At 41.0% G+C, this 21,793-nt stretch overlaps 1 protein-coding gene across 1 annotated transcript; it reads left to right on the forward strand.

Annotated features, from left to right (window-relative positions):
• The first annotated feature begins 1,138 nt into the window (after positions 1-1,138).
• ccnb3 (cyclin B3) lies at positions 1,139-11,669 on the forward strand. The gene is made up of 12 exons (XM_062067000.1): positions 1,139-1,292; positions 1,416-1,499; positions 1,583-1,666; positions 3,037-3,143; positions 3,301-3,427; positions 3,497-3,595; positions 3,666-3,758; positions 9,056-9,193; positions 9,907-10,062; positions 10,136-10,285; positions 10,359-10,489; positions 11,312-11,669. Exons 2-12 carry the CDS (start codon positions 1,428-1,430, stop codon positions 11,379-11,381), a joined length of 1,227 nt encoding a protein of 408 aa, XP_061922984.1. The 5' UTR covers positions 1,139-1,292; positions 1,416-1,427; the 3' UTR covers positions 11,382-11,669.
• The last annotated feature ends 10,124 nt before the right edge of the window (positions 11,670-21,793 follow it).

A 21,793-nucleotide genomic window follows, 5' to 3' on the forward strand; every position in this document is an offset into this window, starting at 1 on the left:
GTGAAATTAGATAATCTCCCACGGCACACCAGACTGTATCTCACGGCACACTAGCCGCGGCACAGTGGTTAAAAAACACTGCCTTAAGAGAAGGCAACAGGCGATTGCAACCATTTCGGATACAACACACTCAGACGGCAAGAGAACTTTGGAATGTCCGGGTCAGCTGTGATTCTACTTGGCAAAAAACTTAATTCCTTCCTCCCGTGGATGTGATGTGTGTGTGACTACAAATATTGCTTTATGGATGTGACTGTGAAATGGCCAGGCAGCGCGCTTGATGCCCGGATCTTCGCTAACTCCGTCATAACTCATGTCATGTTTGGATGTACATTGTGGACGCCGTCTTTGATCCACAGTAAGTCTTTGCTGTCGTCCAGCATTCTATTTTTTTTACTCTTCCCCCTTTCCCAAGGTCACCTTTTTCCGACCTTTTTTGAGGAGCGCCGTAAGTGGCTGATCCATTGGCGGTCCCGTCTTGTCCCCTTGTAACGTATGTCTGCTCTTAGTGGGACTGTGCCGAAAATGTAATTTCAGTTCTTATGTGTCTTGTACATGTTAAGAATGGACAACAATAAAGCTGCAGTCTACCTGCTGCCACCTACTGATATGGAAGAGTATTACACGGTTACTCTGCCGAGCTCTAGACAGCACAGACACTCAACAACAACACATTATTTGCAGACTATTATTACTGGTTTGCAAAAAATATTTTTAACCCAAATACGTGAAATTAGATAATCTCCCACGTCACACCAGACTGTATCTCACCGTACAGTGGTTTAAAAACACTGCAGTATAATATGGAACTGATGCATGTTTTGGTTCCATGAACCAATCAAATAGCTGCATTCAACTGACGGCACTGAGTAGAAAAATTCACAGGCTCCTCCCGCTAAAGTTTGTCGCGAAGACAAACCCCTTGCAAATTATGTACACGACTTTTTTTGAGGAAAAAAACAATGAATTAAATGCCATACACATTCCAGGATAGTTAACGGTTTTTATTTTAAACGTAAACCCAGGAAATGCAGACCCCCCGCTCTTCTGCACACACTCAGCGAGCTCTCGGTAAACAAACCAAGCGCTCTTCAGAACTTTAGAACTCGCTCATTGGCTGACGACGCTTAAATTCTGGCCAATCAGATGCAAGTGCTGCAGAATTCGAGCAACAACCTTTTCCGTTGTAAAGCAGTGTGCTGCCTCAGTTCAAAGCAACGATATTTATCAACTATACGCCGATTTCCCCCCATAACGTTGACGCGTTCGACTTTTTGATATCATCAACCAAGGTAGGGTGAAAAGTGCATTTTGGGCAGTTGACGAGCTTTACCCTAAACACGTGTTAAACGTGCGAGGATGCGTTGTTTTGTCTGTTGTCTGGCTTTTCTAATTCCACACATACGATGTTGCAGAGGATAAAAGCCATGCCGAGACTCAGGAAACTTACAGCGCCTGCAGCCGATAAGAAAACTAAGCCATGTGTTTCTGAGAACCAGGTTAAAAAAATGCATTAATTTGGAACTTTTTTTTTTTTTTTTGTGCAAAAAGAAAAAGTCTTACTTATGTCTGCTTTTTCCAGGACGATGGTTCCCAGGTCAAGAGGTCCACTTCCCCTTCTTGTGGGGCCCCGAAAAAGAGGACAGCCTTTCTAAACTTGACCAACGTGAGGCTTTGGTTTACATTGTAGTTGTTAGGAAAAGAGGCCCTGGTGGGGTATCAGTAAGCGCCTTTCAAGGCATTTTGGATTTCACCGTGTCAATCAATCAAAGTTTATTTATATTGCCCTAAATCACGAGTGTCTCAAAGGGCTGCACAAGCCACAACGACCTCCTCGGCTCAGATCCCACATCAGGGCAAGAAAAAACTCAACCCAATGGGATACAATGATAAACCTTGGAGGGGAACACGGATGTGGGGACCCAACCCTTCACCCCCCCCCGCCCCCACTGGGCGACCGGTGCAGTGGACGAGTGGATCTAGTTAATAGTATGAGAGTCCAGTCCATAGTGGGGCCAGCAGGGGATCATCTTGAGTGGAGACAAGTCAGCAGCGCAGAGACGTCCCCAACTGATGCACAGATGAGTGGTCCACCCCGGGTCCCGACTTTGAACAGCTAGCGAATCATCTGTGGTCACCTAATAACCTCTCCACGCAAGAGAAGGGTCAGAGCAGAAAAGAGAGGGCAGATCAACTGGTCTAAAAAAGGGGGTCTATTTAAAGGCTAGAGTATACAAATGAGTTTTAAGATGGGACTTAAATGCTTCTACTGAGGTAGCATCTCTAACTGTTACCGGGAGGGCATTCCAGAGTACTGGAGCCCGAATAGAAAACGCCCTAGACTTTTTTGGGGCTCTGGGAATCACTAATAAGCCGGAGTTCTTTGAACACATATTTCTTGCCGGGACATATGGTACAATACAGTCAGCAAGATAGGCTGGAGCTAGACCGTGTAGTATTTTATACGTAAGTAGTAAAACCTTAAAGTCACATCTTAAGTGCACAGGAAGCCAGTGCAGGTGAGCCAGTATAGGCGTAATATGATCAAACTTTCTTGTTCTTGTCAAAAGTCTAACAGCCGCATTTTGTACCAACTGTATTCTTTTAATGCTAGACATAGGGAGGCCCGAAAATAACACGTTACAGTAATCGAGACCAGACGTAACGAACGCATGAATAATAATATCAGCGTCGCTAGTGAACAAAATGGAGCAAATTTTTGCGATATTACGGAGATGAAAGAAGGCCGTTTTAGTAACACTCTTAATGTGTGTATCGAGGAAGGGCGCCCCAAATATAGTAAAGAAAAGTATGGAAGAGACGTGTATACAAGAATGCGATTGCTGAAGCTGATGTTATTGGCGGCTACAGCCAGGGCTGTGCAGCCAACTCACTCTGGCTGGCGAGTCTTTGAGTAAAATGTTAAAACAATAATTTAGAATTTTGATTGCATGCCAGTGTGAGCTGAGGGTGATATTTAAGAGGGGACAGTTTTGAAATAAATGCGGTGAGTTTACACACCAATGTGTTTTGCAGTCTAAGGTCCAGTTCAGCCTCCCTGGCAAGAAGGAGCTGACAAAGAAGCAGGTGAAGAAAACAAGCGCCCCCTCTCTGTTGTCAAAGAAAGCAACCAAGCTGAAAGGGTACCTTTGCCATATTGGTTTATTCGCTGCATTTGTGTAATCTTTACTGCAAAATAATGAGAGGTGCTGTTGTGATTTTCCCCTCAGTAAATCTTCCTGCTAGTTGCTCCATTAAAAAGAAATAAACATTTTAAAAATCCTGCTTCTAATTGCACAGGTCCTCTTCAGAGAGCTCTGTGGAGAATCCAACCAAAAAGGATGAGGACACTGAGAAGGAAGCAGCTCCAGCCGGCAAACTGGAAGCTGCCGTCTACGAGGTGCCGCCACACCTCAGGAGACCACAGGTGAGCGGCGCCGTCCATGGAGGCGACCGTGGAAGAAAAGTGCAGACTCGTTCTCCTTCATCCCTGCAGGTTCCAGCAGAGTTTGACGTCGACTCGGAGTACTCGGAGGACACCCGTATGTGTCCTGAGTATGCAATGGAGATCTTTAGCTACCTCAAGCAAAGAGAGGTGAGTCCAGTGGGGATCCAATCGGTCAAAAAAACACATTTTTTTCTAAAGTTTGTTTTGTTCTTTTTAGGAGAAGTTTGTCCTGTGCGACTACATGAGCAAGCAGCCCAGCCTCAGCCAGGAAATGCGGGCTGTCCTGATAGACTGGCTGGTGGAATTGCAGGTGAGCTTCTGGTTGCACACACACAGGGCCTGATTTACCAAGATCGAAATACCACGCGCTAAACAGCGTGTGCAATCTATAAAATAGCTTGTATTATGAGTGGGCATGTTCTGGTGATCTATTAAGACTGCGTGTATTGAAAAGTGGCGCAGACCGCCTTATTTAAGTGACAGGGCATCACCATGGAGACGCTCATTTACTGCATAGTGTATTGCTTTTTTTTTTTTTTCAAACATGCAGGAGACATCTACCACTTTTTGTGGGTATTTTAGAAGCAGTTGTGCAGTGTATCTATATTAACGGCACTTTTTTTACTGCCGAAGTTGTGCTCATTGCGTAGAGACTGCAGTTACCCCGGTCAAGACGGGGGAAAAAATTTATATTTCAAGAAGTTTTTTTCATATAAGAAATATTTGTAACACTTTAGTATGGGGAACATATTCACCATTAATTAGTTGCTTATTAACATGCAAATTAGTAACATATTGGCTCTAAATTAGTAATTATTAAGTACTTACTAATGCCTTATTCTGCATGGCCTTATTATACAACCAGTAAGCCATTAACTAAGAGTCTTCCCTTAATAACCTCAGAATTATTGCTTATCAGTAACCCTAACCCTTATATGTTCCCCTAGTGTCCAAATAACTCTAAATTAAGTCTTTGTTACTTAGAATATGTTCCCCATACTAAAGTGTTACGGAAATATTTTATTAAAGTCATTAAAAAGATTAGTACTAAAGGACACCAAAACGCATCAATTTAATTTTTAAAGGGCAACTGCAATCTTTTTGGAATCTTGCCTGTCGTTCTCAATCATTATGAAAGACATGACAATGGATTTTTTTTTTTAAATTGCCTTTTAAATATTAAATAAATGCGATCAAAAATCTGTTTACAATGGAGCCCATGGGAGTCACTTTATTCTACCCATAAAGCCCTTAAAGACATCCAAACACCTCCATTAATATTTCATATACAAGCTTTAAAGTTAAAAGTTAAAGTACCAATGATTGTCACACGCACACTAGGTGTGGCAAATTTTTTCTCTGCATTTGACCCATCACCCTTGTTCACCCCCTGGGGGGTGAGGGGAGCAGTGAGCAGCAGCGGTGGATGTGCCCGGGAATCACTTTTGGTGATTTAACCCCCAATTCCAACCCTTGATGCTGAGTGCCAAGCAGGGAGGTAATGGGTCCCATTTTTATAGTCTTTGGTATGACTCGGTCGGGTTTGAACTCATGACCTACTGATCTCAGGGCGAACACTCTAACCACTAGGCCATCTAAAGGGAAACTGCACTGCACTTTGGAATTGAAATTCGTTCACACTCTTTATGAAAGACATGACGACGGATGGATTTTTTTTTTAATGCATTCTAAATATTAAATAAACGCAAATAAAAGTCTGCTTACAGCTGAGCCATTGGGAGCTCGACTATTCCGCCCATAAAATCTGATAAATAACCATCCAAAAAGTGTCAACAATACTCTATTTACATTTCGTGATTTGAATATTAACCAAGTAATGATATTGTTATTATAAGCGCTAACGCAGACAAACTATTTATAGCGGCGCTGTGATCACAAGCTTGTGTGTAATGTTTACATTGAGTTGTCTGCTACTTCCTTTGCTTGTGAAAGTTTATTATACATCGTAAATCATGCATCTCACCTGGACAGAATAAGTCTGAGTAGGTATTCCGACAAGTTGGTACACTTTGACAGCCATTTAAGACACACAAATGGCCGAAAAATTACGATTATGAGTCATTCTTCACCTAAATGGGAATATATGAGCATCCTGGTGACAGCAGACTTTGCACAGTGAGTGATGTTTTATTATGTTTGTTGGCTCTCATAAAGTCTGCAGTGAGCAGTGATTAAAAATAAAAAAAAGCAAACGTCATGATGCGATTTTGAAATTAATTAAAGCAATGAATAAAATTATGCTCAAAATGATCAAAATACGTAAATATTAAATGCTATTATAAATGTGCCTGTTCCATTACATATATACTTAATGTACACTACCGTTCAAAAGTTTGGGGTCACATTGAAATGTCCTTATTTTTGAAGGAAAAGCACTGTACTTTTCAATTAAGATAACTTTAAACTAGTCTTAACTTTAAAGAAATACACTCTATACATTGCTAATGTGGTAAATGACTATTCTAGCTGCAAATGTCTGGTTTTTGGTGCAATATCTACATAGGTGTATAGAGGCCCATTTCCAGCAACTATCACTCCAGTGTTCTAATGGTACAATGTGTTTGCTCATTGGCTCAGAACGCTAATTGATGATTAGAAAACCCTTGTGCAATCATGTTCACACATCTGAAAACAGTTTAGCTCGTTACAGAAGCTACACAACTGACCTTTCTTTGAGCAGATTGAGTTTCTGGAGCATCACATTTGTGGGGTCAATTAAACGCTCAAAATGGCCAGAAAAAGAGAACTTTCATCTGAAACTCGACAATCTATTCTTGTTCTTAGAAATGAAGGCTATTCCACAAAATTGTTTGGGTGACCCCAAACTTTTGAACGGTAGTGTATATAAAATCTTAATGGAAGATTTTGGATGTTTTTTTATGGGCTTTATAGGCAGAATTGTGCGGCTCCGGAAAGCTCCATTGTAAACAGACTTTTGATCGAATTGATTTAGAATGCAAAAAAATAAGAAACATCCATTGTGATGTATTTTATAATCATTGTGAACGATAGATAAAATTCCCCAAAAAGTGCAGTTCCCCTTTAAGTACATACAGTATGTAATGTAGTAACAAGCATAGTTACTTTTTTTTCATTTCTGCTCACTGCAGACTTTGAGAGCCAACAAACATAATAAAACATCACTTACTGTACAAGGTCTGCTGTCATTAGGATGCCGGATGCTAGAATGTTCATATATTCCCATTTAGATGAAGAATGACTGATAGTACTCGCGATGAAACGGGGGGTGGAACCAAGCGTCTTTTTGTGTCGTTCTCGCCATTTCCGGGTCTAAATTGTCTGACAAAGTGTCCCAATTTGTCTGAGTAAGTTCTCGTCATTCTACAATCCAGGTGAGAGGCATGATTTATGATCTAGAATCAAGTTTGACGAAGCAGCTGATCAGTCGATCATGTCAACATCCGCACACGAGGTTCTGATCACAGCCGCTATAGTTTGTCTGCGTTAGTGGTATTGTTATTAGAAGCGCTATCCATCCATCCATTTCCTACTACTTGACCTTGTCAGGTTTTCGGGGGGTGCCGGACCCTATCCCAGCTGCATTCGGGCAGAAGGCGGGGTACACCCTGGACAAGTTGCCACCTCATCGCAGGGCAAACACAGAGACAACATTCACACAATTTTAGTGTTGCCAATCAAGCTATCTATCTATCCATCCATCCATTTTCTACCGCTTGTCCCTCTCGGAATCAAGCTACTATTTGGTTAATATTCAAGTCACGAAATGTAAATAGAGTGTTGTTGGCACCTTTTGGATGTTTTTTTTTATGGGGTTGTATTACAAAAGTACAACCAATACCACAATTTTTAACCATCCAAAATGTACACACACACACACACACACGTGGGGCAGATGATTCTTGTCTGAGCCTGCAGCCGTGTGGAACTGTCAGTTTGTACATCCTTCCCACACATGCTAAGTAAAACGCAAATTAGTGCTCGCAATACGGTGATGAGTGTTGATAAATCACACTGTGCTAAAAAAATTATATTTGCATTTTCTCCTCCCAGTATTGTGGGCATTTTGATGATCCGCATATATTTTGCATATTAAGACGTAGGGCTGGGCGATATGGCCTTTTTTTAATATCTCAATATTTTTAGGCCATATCGCGATACACAATATATATCTCGATATTTTGCCTTAGCCTTGAATTAACACTTGATACATATAATCACACCAGTATGATGATTCTGTGTCTACATTAAAACATTCTTGTTCATACTGCATTCATATATGCTCATTTTAAACTTTCAGGCAGAGAGGGAAATCACAACTAAGTCAATTTAGCAAAACTGTATTTATTAAACAGTTATTAAGCAGTGGCACAAACATTCATGTCATTTCCAAAACAGAAAGTGCAAGATTGTCAGAGACATTTTAAAACAAGCTATAAGTGCACTTTTGTGCATGATGTCACTAAGATGACATATCAAAACAACACTAAATTAAAGTGCACTTTTTGTACAGAAGGCCACTACAATTGTTTAAAAAATGATGTCACACAAGATATTTCATTAAGTGTCAAATAAAAATGAGCTGCATAATAGGAAATGAAATAGTGTTCGTCCTTCGCTATGTGGTAGGTTCCTGTGGACTTTTTGATTGATTGATTGAAACTTTTATTAGTAGATTGCACAGTATAGTACATATTCCGTACAATTGACCACTAAATGGTAACACCCGAATAAGTTTTTCAACTTGTTTAAGTCGGGGTCCACGTAATTACACGTATTCCACAACATTATCTCCTTTTGTTGTTGACTCTTTTTTTCATACGGTGTTGATCTGGAAATGTTTGCCTCGGCATTTTGATGGTGTGGGCGTGTGGCACCGAATGGAGATGTTGACATGCGGAGTAAGCACTCGTCATTCTCTAGCGGGGGACTTTTCAAATGATGCTACATATTAGCAGTAATGCTACTTTTTGCAGCAACGCTTTTGCCCCACACTTGACAAATTACGGTTGTCTGTTGGACATATTCCCACTTGAAGCCAAACTACCGCCAGACAATGGACCCCCTGCTGTTTTTCTTGGGAATTAATTCTTCCTTCATTTGTTACCAGATTCGCACCTTCTTTCTCTCGTATTACCACTCGCATCACAGCTAACGTTACCCATGCCGCTACCTCTCTGCTGCGCGAGGGAGTATACGTATGTGACGTATGACGTGACGTATGTAAGAAGGAGCGCTTGCTGTCTGTGAGAAGGAGAGACAAGACAGAGTGGGAAGAGCCTGTCGTGTAATGCCAGGAGCTAAAAGCAACTGTGTGAGAACGTATACTCGAATATCACGATATAGTCATTATCTATATCGCACAGAGACAAACCCGCGATATATCGCGTATATCGATATATCGCCCAGTCCTATTAAGACGGACACAACATGGATTGCAGGCCTTATTCTGCTCCCTTTAGAGACGCAATCCACTTTGGACAAGTTCAGTAGATCAGCTTTGCGTGTGCAATCTGATTTGCACGTGTTTAGTACACACAAACTTTTAGTAAATCAGGACCATAGTGTCCATTTTATGTCAACCCTTTCATTATTTTTTTTTTTTAGGAAAACTTTGAGCTGTTCCACGAGACGCTGTACCTAAGCGTGAAGTTGACCGACCACTACCTGAACATCACCGCCATTCACCGCAACATGCTGCAGCTGGTGGGCGTCACCGCCATGCTCATCGCCTCCAAGTTTGAGGTGTGGACGCATCATCAAACATTCACTGCCTTAACGATTTTATAGAACATTGCAGAGCGCTGGCTGTAACGTAAAATTTTATTTTTTTTGGCTTCAAACCAAATGAGCAAGATAAGCCTGTTAACACGGACAACCACGCTAGTGTGACCAATTTGGTGGGAAGTGATGGCCACAAAAAAATTGCACTTTAAAACGTTTTTGTTGAAATTCTACTTTTGCCATAGGAGATTGAGAGTCCATTTTGTTTTTTATGTTTACTTATTTAGGATAATTTAAAAGTTATTGACCTTCCAATTACAAGAGCAAAAAATACTAATGAGAGACACGAGTTTGTTGCGTTTGAAAGGGTTACTTGCATTATTATTATTACATTTTATGATAGCATCAGTGCTTATTTTGGTCTCAAAATACTGCTGACCATATTTTAGTTTATCTGCAATTTGTGGGACAATATATCAACCGGCAGAATGTATCGGCCCAGGCCTACGTACACCAGCCGATATGTTTTTATGACCTCGCAGTATTTGGAGACACCGGTTATCATTTGCTTTTGGAAACAAGCGGCTTTGGGAGATTAAATTGAATAGACGTGTTGGTTGAAGTTTTCATGGCGAGCAGACTTCAACCCCCCCACCTGTTTAGCGCCTCTGTTAGTAGTGAAACCATCGCCTTATTTGAATGTTTTCTTTTTGTCTCGCATTGCATTCCTGCAGGAATACAGCGTGCCGCCTGTCGAAGAATTCCTCTTCGTTTGTGACGGCGCGTACACCAAGGAGGAGATTCTCGCCATGGAGGCCAGCATCCTGCAAAAGCTGTCCTTCGACTTAAACATTCCCATCTCATACCGCTTTCTACGGCGCTACGCCAAGGTATCTGTGCGGGGTTTGTGCACCTGTTATTGTTGTCGTCGTCGTCAGTTTACTTACTTGTTTGAGTCGACAGTGTGTGAACGCTGGCATGGATACACTGACGCTGGCTCGCTACTTTTGCGAGAGGAGCCTGTTGGAGATGAAGATGGTGGCATTGCGAGGCTCGCTGCTGGCATCCAGCTGCCTGCTTCTGGCCATGCTTACCAAGGATCTGGGTGGATGGGTATGCGAGCCCGCTACACCGCTACTACTACTACTATTGTTATCATCAACCACCTCTTTTTGTGTGCTTCTAGTCTCCCATCCTGCAGTTCCACTCCGGGTACAATTTGTCAGAAGTGGCGCCCGTGGTCTGGAAGGTCTATTTGATGATGTTGGAGCCTCCCAATGAAAAACTGAACACGATCAACACCAAATACTCCCACAAGTAAGAACACAACAATACACGCACTGCTTAGGGGGCGGTAACCATCCCAGACCAGTAGGTGACAGTATAGCACTTGTTTATTTTCATTTTTTTTAACTGCTACAGTTTATTTTATTTTAACATGGTATTTTTATTTCTAAAAAGTATTCTTTGAGTTTGTGTTCATTTGGAACATGCATGCATACAACATGATCCATCACAAATTCCAGTTCCTCTATTCAACATGTTCGAAAATGAGTAGGAAGAAGCAGAGCTTATTTAATCCTACCGCTTTTCCTTTACATAGCAGTTGTTAAAACTTTAGTTTACTTCCTGTTCTCAATTTATTCACAATATACTCCATAAGTAATAACAATAAAAACACATAACTATTTGGTGAAGTAAATTATATTTCATATGGTGAGATAAGTGAGATTATCTAGAAAACGAATGGATGGATGAAATAAATTCAGAATGTATATCATGGTTCTTCTTCTTTGTACTTTGTAAACACTTGGAGTTTGAAGAGTTTCTTGAAGTGGATCATATTAGTACATTGTTTGATTTCTTTGCTTAATCCATTCCATAATTTAATTCCACATACTGATATACCCAAAAGGGACAAGCGGTAGCAAATGGATGGATATACTATAGGTCTTAAGTGTTGTACGTGCGTACAAATGTTTTAAATTCACATTTTAAAATGAAAAAACTTAAAACACTGATGCCATTTTAAAAATATAAATATTTTGTCAATTGAAAAAAAAAAAAAAAAAAAAGACAACTTTGTCATAACAATGTATTCGTCATATCAATTTTTTTTGTATTTCTATCTTTTTTTAGGGTGTTTTTCGAAGTGTCGTCTCTGCCGTTGATTGACCTGGAGGTCTTGGAGAAGGCGTTATCGAATTAAGAAGCCTCTGCACTCTATTCCAAAATGTCCTTCAGGTGAACACTTGTAAATAAGTTAATGTTTGATATTTATACATGTTGTCTTTGTTACATTTGATGTTGACTATTAGGGTTTTTACCTTTTTTTTATTTTGTGTTAAAAAGAAAAAACAATTATGATCACCACTTGTCTCTAGCGTCCAAATTGTTACTTTTAATGGCATTTGCACAAGTTTTACGGCTTTTAGTGCGTTTGTATCATGTATTATCTTAGTAATAAAGATGCTTATCTATGTTTGGTAAACACTTACTTTTGTGCATGTTTTACCGCTAATGACCAGTAGAGCTCAGTAATATACCAACTAATAGGTTAATTTTTCAAATTGTGGGGCTGACCCGGGGGAACATGGTTTATCAGTCCATCCATCCATCAATTTTCTACCGCTTATTCCCTTCGGGGTCGCGGGGGGCGCTGGAGCCTATCTCAGCTACAATCGGGCGGAAGGCGGGGTACACCCTGGTCAAGTCGCCACCTCATCGCAGGGCCAACACAGATAGACAGACAACATTCACACTCACATTCACACACCAGGGCCAATTTAGTGTTGCCAATCAACCTATCCCCAGATGCATGTCTTTGGTATCATGCTTCAAACACCACTAAACTTACTCACTGTAGCCATTATTCCTGGCTGGAGCTTATCCCAATTAATTTTGGTTTTCTAGGTAAGTGTTTTATATATTGTGCTCCTGAGTTCCTGTTGCTAATCAACTTGGATGTATTATAATTTTCAGTATCAAATGGTTCAAGTCCATCAACAAATATTTAGTTTAAATAAGGATTGGTTCAGTCAAATTGATGCACTTTAAACAGTTTCTGTTACCGACTAAAAAAAACTGTTAGTTATTCTTTGTAAGTTCATCTATATGTCTTGTTTTCTTTAAGGTGAATAAGGACACAATGTTATGCAGAGGTGTACTTGCAACAATCGTATAGAGTTATTATAGTGCTACTATTTATAGTTGTGGGGGGAGAGTGCAAAATGTTTTCTTCTTTTTGGGAGGTAACAGAAAATATTTGAGAAGCATGAGTTCAATCTGAGAATAATTCTCCTAAAAATGAAAGACAAAGTGTTCCAAGTTTGATACTTAAATTTTAAAGTACATTTCCAACTGATTGGCTTGGATTGGAAAGACCATGACATGCCGCCAACGTCCGACTGATGTCCGGATGACATTTAATAGTGAACCGAATCCCTTTTTTTAAGTTGAATTTGCTGATCGCTGAAGCGTGCAGGATAACGCTAACCTTACAACCCCCACTTTTTCTTGTTAAGTTTCAAATTCAAAATGCAATCACAGCGGCAGGATTGCGGCTGGCAGAGGGCAATCGCGGGCAAAAATAGGGCCGCTGCTTCTATCAATCCACTGTGCTTGGAAACATTTTACGTCGTCTTTTTATTTCATGCCTCAGCCCGACCGTCCTGTTATTTACCAAGTCGATTAAAGTGATTGATGCGTGTGCGTGTCGGCTCTAAGTGTGTCTGTGTGAGATGCCAGAACGCTGCCTTTCACATACACATCAGAAGAGAGTACACACGAGCTATTGATCGCGGCACTGACTCTGTTTGCTTTCCACAAGACAAGTACAAGGCATCTTAACTTCTCAGTGAAAGGCTCATGTTAGGGACTTCTTTGCAGGTGGAACATACTTTGCTGCCACAGGACACAATCCAGATTGCCTTTTAACTCCGAGCATCGCACTCGGGATTAATTTCAAGATTAGAATAGCTTTATACGCCAAGCAATTAAGTCTCAGTCGGAACTAAGCAAGCCAGTGCCAAATTTCCACAAAGTGTAAAATATTGAATATCTGCCAAAAATGTACCAGTGGTCAATATAACGGTAACGGTGAATCAAACATGTAATTACATCTAACGACATTTAAACACACTGGTATGATTTTTAAACTACCTGTTCCCCTGAAAAGCAGGACTACGTCCTTTTTTTGTCGAGGTTCTAGAGTGGACATTATCAAATGGGTGAATGCTCTCATCAACCCAAATGTCTGTTGACGTCTTTCTTGTTGGTGTTGCTGTTTGTGGCAGAAATTGGTTGTTGAATTTGAAAATAAACTAATATTGGGAGACCGGCTGAGTTGCAACGTTTTAAAGTGCACACAGAGGTAAATAAAGCCTTATTTGTAGTTTATTTAAAAAAATAAAAAAAAAAAAAATTAAAAAAAAAAGGGTGGGTGGGGGTGCCATGGTCAATGTTATTGACTCGGTCCAAATTAGAGAATGATATTTTAATAATAATAATGAATTACATTTGTAACGCACTTTACATTTGTTAAAATCTCAAAGTGCTACAAAGTATAAAAAAATAAAATAATGATAATAAAAAAAATGTAAAAAAAAAATTGAAAGTTGGAATATATAATAGAAAATTTAAATAGAAATAAAAACATGAAAAACACTAGATAAAACACAGAAACATAGATACAAATAGAAATAAAATCATGAAATTTTGCCAACTCTTCCATCAAGCATTTAAACTTTTTTTTAAAAATTAGAATGTTGTTCACCTTATGTGAATTATAATTGAACTATTTGTTGACAAATCTATTTATGGATTTAAATTTTGCACACGTGTTAGTAATTGCTATGAAAAAAAAGAAGAGAGGTAGGAATAAATAAGCTTTGCTTCTTCCTACTTCTTTTCAGATATCGTAATGAAAAACAGGAAATGTGTGATGTATCATATTGTGTAATTGTATACATGTATGAAATAAGCATAAACCACGGGCCATTTTGTAGAGCTAGCTATGTTTAAATAAATATTACATTGTGATGCAGTTTATACTTGCTGTTTTATTAGATCACATTTGTGTAGTTGAGTCGGACACACATACAAGTAAACTGTCAGAACTAAAGATGTTGTAAATGTCGTGTTTCACTTTTTCAGACATGGTATGCATTTCTGCATTTTGATGGATTTGTTACATCAAACGGATTGTAATTTTATTTGAAAACAATAGAAAACCCTTAATGTCCACCACAGAGGGCAATGGAAACACCGATACATACATACATACATACATACATACATACATACATAGTGTATCTGTCTGAATATTTATCTGTACATAGTGCAGTTGTTTCGAGCGCAACATGTATTAGTCATGAATATTTTTTCAATAAGATTACTTTTGTTACGGTATGTAAAAATATGCACTACACAACAACACAATTTCACCACTGCGAAATAAATAAAATCCTAACGAGGAAGCATAACTGGTCATGTGATGTCCAGAAGGGGATGTCTGCAGTTGACTGAGTCATGTGACAATAGGCGATATCATAAACCCAGGGTAATGTATCATTAATAAATAATTTATTGGATTAGTACATGTTTTATGTGTAAACACGCACATCCGCTGTGTTTAAAGGAGCTGTGTGCAACCTGCTCAGATACTTTTTTGAAACCAAAAAATAACATTCTTTTAGTGGTTTAACACAACATATATTTTTAAAGTGTCTATATTTTTCACAATTACTAATCATATTGAATAAAGATTTCTCCTCAGTCTGATGTATTTGTCTGGCGTGCACACACACAAAAGTCCAAGAGAAGCGACTAACATTTGCATTCATGTTATGATAAACTCTACATTCAATTGTACTAACGTTAGTAGCTAAACTTTGCTAAATCGCTATCATTAGCTGACAACACAAAACTAATGTACCATATTTTCCAGACTATAAGACACACTTAAAATCATTTTGTTTTTCTCAAAACTCGACAGTGCGCCTTATAACCCGGTGCGCCTAATGTAAGAAATAAGTTTGGAGCTTACTCACCTCGAAGCTATTTTATTTTGTACATGGTGTAATAAGTGTGACCAGTAGATGGCAGTCAAACATAAGATATAAGTGTAGACAGCACTATGATTGCAATACTGTATGTCTCAAGTAAACAACGGCAACATTTTAAATGTTCCATTGAAAATATAGAACATTACACACGGTGCTCAAAAATATATCAAAATGTTTTACTATGACTTTGGTAAGCTATGAAGCCGCAACGCTTGAATAATTGTCGGCGCATTAAACATACGAGAATTAATATGCTGTGTGGATAAAGTAAGACATTATCTGGCTTTTTTTTTCGCAATAAAATGCAAAAGCATCTTTTCTTACCTTCTAGTACCTGCTGATCTATATTTGGGACCTGTAGAAGTCCTGAAAAATTGTGCGAGTCGATAAGCTTCTTCTTTTTCCCTCTATCTTGTTATGGGACATTCATCCTCCGCTGTTGCCATTTGTAATATAAAGTAGTGTAAAGTTCTTACTTATATCCGTCCATAAACTCGCCATGAAAGCGCTAAAACATACCGGTGTAGTGAGTTACATTATTCACCCAAGGAACTTTAGTTATTAGACAGTTCCAGTCGGACGATTTTTCACGGGACACATTTCCTGTGTTGTTGTTTCCAGATGAGGAGATGCTTCTCCGTTATTAAGTAAAGTCTGAATGTCATTAAAACAGTTAGCTCCATCTTTTGACACTTCTTCCACTCCCGTCCTTGCACGCTACACCGCTAGAACAAAGATGACGGGGAGAAGACGCTGCCGAAGGTGAGCCACGAAAATAAGACCACCCTCAAAACGGCGCAACGGAAAGCAACTTGAAGATGATCTGTAAAACATAATCTATGCAACATTTTGACCAAAGAACCACCATCACATGTTATGTAGACCACAAGGAAGTGTTTCACATTTTGAAAAAAAAATATGCCTTTTGTATGAAAATAGACCTGACTAGACCCATTCTGCAACAGTGCGCTTTATAATCCGGTGCGCCCTATGGTCCGGAAAATACGGTACAGGAATATTTTACACCATTGTGTGCTAAAATCTGCAAGCTGGTTGGGGTATAATGCTTAAAGTAGGCATACTGCATGATGATTTACAACTTTCTGACTTGGAAATGTTTTTACAATGTTAAACAATGCCATAGCGTCAAATCATAAGCTTTATGCATTTGGACGTGAGCTTGCACGCAGTTTTGGACGCCTGTTTGCTGTGGTTTTTTTTGGTTGTTTTTTTTCAAACAGTGGACCGTATGTGACGTAACAGCGTGGTGGACCTACGTATTTGGACATTTGTAGTACTATATCTTCGGGATGGGAATCAAAAACCGGTTCTTGTTTGGAATCGGCTCCCAGTGTTTCGATTCCTAGGAATCATTTGCCAGTTTTCTTAACGATTCCCTTACCGATTCCGGTGGACGCGTTATTCACAAGAAACGGCGACAACAGGCCACTTGCAATGCTTGCAAAGTTGATATTTTATCAAAGAGTAAATAGTACCAGCAGAAACATTAGCACACACAGAATGTGAAAACTTTGAATGAATGACACCTTTTCCATCCAATCTGAGCCGGACGTGAATCTCCACCAGCAGCAACAGCGGCGATTTACTGCAGGTATCTAACTATAACTAAGACTGTCTTAGTTATAGCTCGGTTGGTAGAGCAGCCGTGCCAGCAACTTGAGGGTTGCAGGTTCGATCCCCGCTTCCGCCAACCTAGTCACTGCCGTTGTGTCCTTGGGCAAGACACTTTACCCACCTGCTCCCAGTGCCACCCACACTGCTTTAAATGTAACTTAGATATTGGGTTTCACAATGTAAAGCGCTTTGAGTCACCTGAGAAAAAGCGCTATATAAATGTAATTCACTTCACTTCACTGTCGGTCATGTTGGCACTTAAATGCAAAAGTTGCTAATATTAACTGTAAACATGAAATAATACTCATGCAAATCGTGAACGACAGCTCTGTCTGAGAAATGTTCTCCATGGCGGAGACACCATATATGGTCAGAAATGTCTCACATCCATCCTAAAAAATAAACAGGCTTATTTTTTTTCCCAAAATAATGGCTTATGTTTATAGCTGATGGTTGCAGAATTGCACAATGCACACTCTTATTGGACTTGACTTGCTTTGTATTTGTCACTAGCTGACGTAGTTTTACTTTTGGGTGATCAGCTCATATATTATTAAAAAAAAAGAAAAGAATGTTATGTAATATTCTGTTTATTTCTACAGTAGACAAGTTTTTTTCTTCTTCTGGGAATCTCCTGAGTCCTGACTCTGGCACACCATGGAGGTTGTCAGCCTCTTAAGACCTCTCTTGTTGATACAGTCATGTTTTTTCTACGGTTGTATGCTACAACAGTACAAATAAAGTAGAAATGATTTAGAAAAATACCGGTTCTTTATTCCGGACAAGACGTTGCTGGTAAAACGAGCAGAGGCGCATATCAGGCAACGCCCATGCATAAGAGTACTTACAAGCAGAAACAGTGTGGAGAAAGAAGAGGGAGAATGGAAGCAGTTTATCTTAAAAACTAACGACTAAGGTGACTCTAGAAACAATGTGTCATGTCTGTGTTGATCATGTTTTTGTTTTGCTTGGTTTTTGGACACTTTTTAGTTCTTGTCTTCACTCCCTTGCTTTGTCACCATAGTAACCATTAGTTTCACCTGGTTCACATCCTCATGTCACGCACCTGTCTCACGTTTTCACTAATCATGTCACTAGTATTTAAGGCCATTGTTGCCAGGCAGTCGGCCTGGCGACATCACTCTTGACACACTCTCTACACACCATTACGATCCATGCCCTTTTCTTGTAAAAGTAAGTTTTTTGTTTATTACTGCTACAGTCAGTGTTTTTGTTTCATTGATCATAGTTTCTGCCATTGTGCAAGTTTTGTGTTTATTGCCAAATTTGTTATCTCCGCTGTGAGCGCCTTTTGTTTGTACTTTTTTTGAGTTAGAATTAAAAATGTATTTAAATTCACGTCTTGCACGCGCCAATTTTCCATTGCCTTCTGGGAGAACAAACCACGCCATAGACCCAGTCATGACAGTATGTCGCCAGCATAAAAGTTCTCCCGCAAGAAAATTGGACGTTTTGGACGAGGCAGCGTGGGAGGAGGAGGAAACGCTGCGCTACTCCTCCGTGGAGTACAGAGACTCCATTTGGTCCAAGGATGGCGCTGTGTCACCGCAGTCTCGGAAGCGCCGCTCCCGACGAGGGACGTCAGGGAGGGCTTCCACAAGCAGTGGAAAGGACGCATCGTTCCCGCAAGCTCCTCCCCCTCCGGGCGGAAACGAGCTGCAGCCAGCCCGGCTTCCCCAGGACGACGTCACGCCGCTGCCAGTGGGTGAAGTCATGGATTTTTTTCCCCTGAACTCTTTTTCTTGTCAGCCACATCCAACCAAAGACTCTAAATCCATGATTAAATATTACCAAGACATGTTTTTAGAAATCAGATCCTGTCAATCACAGTCACCCAGTTTTCATGCCCCGCCCCCCAGGACTCAAGCCACGCCCAAGTCACAAAACATTTTTTTTTCACCCACTCAATCCCAGGTACAAAAAGAAAGACATTTTGGACAATTTATAGGGGAGGATTTTACCCCCCTCCTGACCTCCCTCCACCCACCCCAAAAAACGGTTCCAGACAGCGGGGAGCGCGTCTGGTATCCGCTCCTTGAGGGCGGGGCTAGGGCTGGGAACTTTTCAGGTGGGGTGGCTCAGCATCACCATGCCAAGCCACAGCCTCCAGCACGGCCGCCACCACCAGTCTTTTGGCCCGCCAAGCCACAGCCTCCAACACGGCCGCCGCCACCGTTTTTTCGGCCGGCTAAGCCGCAACCCCCCAGCTAGGCCACCTCCACCGAAGCCACAGCTAGCACCTGTATCAGCACCAAGTCCAAGGCTAGCTCCAGTGCTGCCGGTAGCAGCACCACGCCAAGCTCCGGTACCAGCTCCACGACGCCAAGAGCCACCCGTCGCAGCGCCACGGCTGGCACCCGTCGCAGCACCACGGCTGACACCCGTCGCAGCACCACGGCTGGCACCCGTCGCAGCACCACGGCTGGCACCCGTCGCAGCACCAGCTCCACAACGCCAAGACCCACCACGCCGAGCTCCGGTACCAGCTCCACGACGGCAAGCTCCGGTACCAGCTCCACGACAGCAAGCTCCGGTACCAGCTCCACACCAAGACCAAGACCCACGCCAAGACCAAGACCCCCCACGCCAAGACCAAGACCCCAGTCAAGACCAAGACCCCCCACGCCAAGACCAAGACCCCAGCCAAGACCAAGACCAAGACCCCCCACGCCAAGACCAAGACCAAGACCCCCGCCAAGACCAAGACCCCCACCAAGACCAAGACCCACGCCAAGACCAAGACCAAGACCAAGACCCCCCACGCCAAGACCAAGACCAAGACCCTCGCCAAGACCCGCCACGCCGAGACTCTCCACCTGACGCACCACGCCGAGCTTCGCTGCCTGCTTCGTCTGCTGCACCTGCGTCATCGGCTGCTTCCACGCCTGCAACGACGACGACGCGCCTGCCTCCTCGTCGGCCACGTATGTGGCCACTACCTGGTCGTCCGCCACACCAAGTGCGCCGATCTCCTCGTCGGCCATGGATATGGCCATTCCCAGGTCGCCCACCTCGCCTGGTACAGCGGCGCTCTACGCGTCGCCGCCACCTGACTCTGCCCCGGTGGATTCGGGGCCACTTGGCCTGGCGACCCACCGCCATGTCCCCCTCCCGGCCTCCATGACTCTTGATCCTGTTTTTTTTTTGGACATCTGGGATCTGTCCGTAAGGGGGGGGCTCTGTCATGTCTGTGTTGATCATGTTTTTGTTTTGCTTGGTTTTTGGACACTTTTTAGTTCTTGTCTTCACTCCCTTGCTTTGTCACCATAGTAACCATTAGTTTCACCTGGTTCACATCCTCATGTCACGCACCTGTCTCACGTTTCACTAATCATGTCACTAGTATTTAAGGCCATTGTTGCCAGGCAGTCGCCTGGCGACATCACTCTTGACACACTCTCTACACACCATTACGATCCATGCCCTTTTCTTGTAAAAGTAAGTTTTTTGTTTATTACTGCTACAGTCAGTGTTTTTTGTTTCATTGATCATAAGTTTCTGCCATTGTGCAAGTTTTGTGTTTATTGCCAAATTTGTTATCTCCGCTGTGAGCGCCTTTTGTTTGTACTTTTTTTGAGTTAGAATTAAAAATGTATTTAAATTCACGTCTTGCACGCGCCAATTTTCCATTGCCTTCTGGGAGAACAAACACGCCATAGACCCAGTCATGACACAATGAAGCGCCTCTCTGCAAGAGGTACTTTTAAAACATAGCTTGCGGCTAACGTCCATTCGCAGTCCGCAGTGTTTTAGCTACTTCGAAATCACTACTCCTCAAACAAATAAAACTAAGTTTCTTAAAAATATCTTCCCTGCAGCACGAGGAATAGCTAAACATACTTCATTAAACACCGTAGGAGGATACAATAGCTAACCACTAATAGCAAGCAACCAAACCTAACCCCCCCCTCCACACCCCGGATTGTAAATAATGTAAATAATTCATTGTGATTATCTTGTGTGATGACTGTATTATGATGATAGTACTGTATATATCTGATAGTATACCTGTATATCTGTATCATGAATCAATTTAAGTAGACCCCGACTTAAACAAGTTGAAAAACTCATTCGGGTGTTACCATTTAGTGGTCAATTGTACGGAATATGTACTTCACTGTGCCACCTACTAATAAAAGTCTCAATCAATCAAGCTAACACTCCTGAATGTAAACAGACTTGTGGAAAATATAGATTGTAATGATACCATCGATATTTTCCAGTATCACAAAATCTCTTGTCATTTTATATTGTTTATTAACCCGGCAAATACGCCCCTGAACACAAGGGAACTTTAACTATGGCCAATGTATGACCCTGTAACTATATATATTATATTTTGAAAATAATAACTATTCAAAAAATATATTTTGGTCTTCCTCACATAGAAAATATTGTTTAAAGATTCCGCAACATCCCGAGGATGCTTAATTTAAGAATGCTTGTTTTCAGGACAAAATACTTATTTATATCTTAAAAAGTCCTGCTGATTTCTAGATAAACAAATCTTAATTTCGGATGTCTTGTCAAGTAGTATTAGCTGGTTGCATGCTCAGATAATTTCACTTATATTTTGTCAGCTCTTTTTTGCTGTCATCCAACACAAACAATTAAATGTTTGGAATAAATGCAAATCTGGTAACTGTCCTTTTTAAACTGAAGGAAACGGTGGAAAGTGTCCTTTTTTAATTAATTGTATTTGTATCTATTTATTCGCACAGTATAAACAGTACAAAAGGTAACCTAGTTTAAAAACAAAACATAGAGACAAGAAATGAGTAATGAGAAATAAGTGCAGGTGAGAAAAGGACCACAAAAAGGTTTATGCAACGTTCTCACCTAAAGCAGTAAATTAAACAAAATTAAACCGTATATAAAAAAATAAGATAAGTAGTGTGCC

This window comes from Entelurus aequoreus, linkage group LG12 (genome assembly GCF_033978785.1).
Source record: "Entelurus aequoreus isolate RoL-2023_Sb linkage group LG12, RoL_Eaeq_v1.1, whole genome shotgun sequence".
Classification (NCBI taxonomy): Eukaryota; Metazoa; Chordata; class Actinopteri; order Syngnathiformes; family Syngnathidae; genus Entelurus; species Entelurus aequoreus.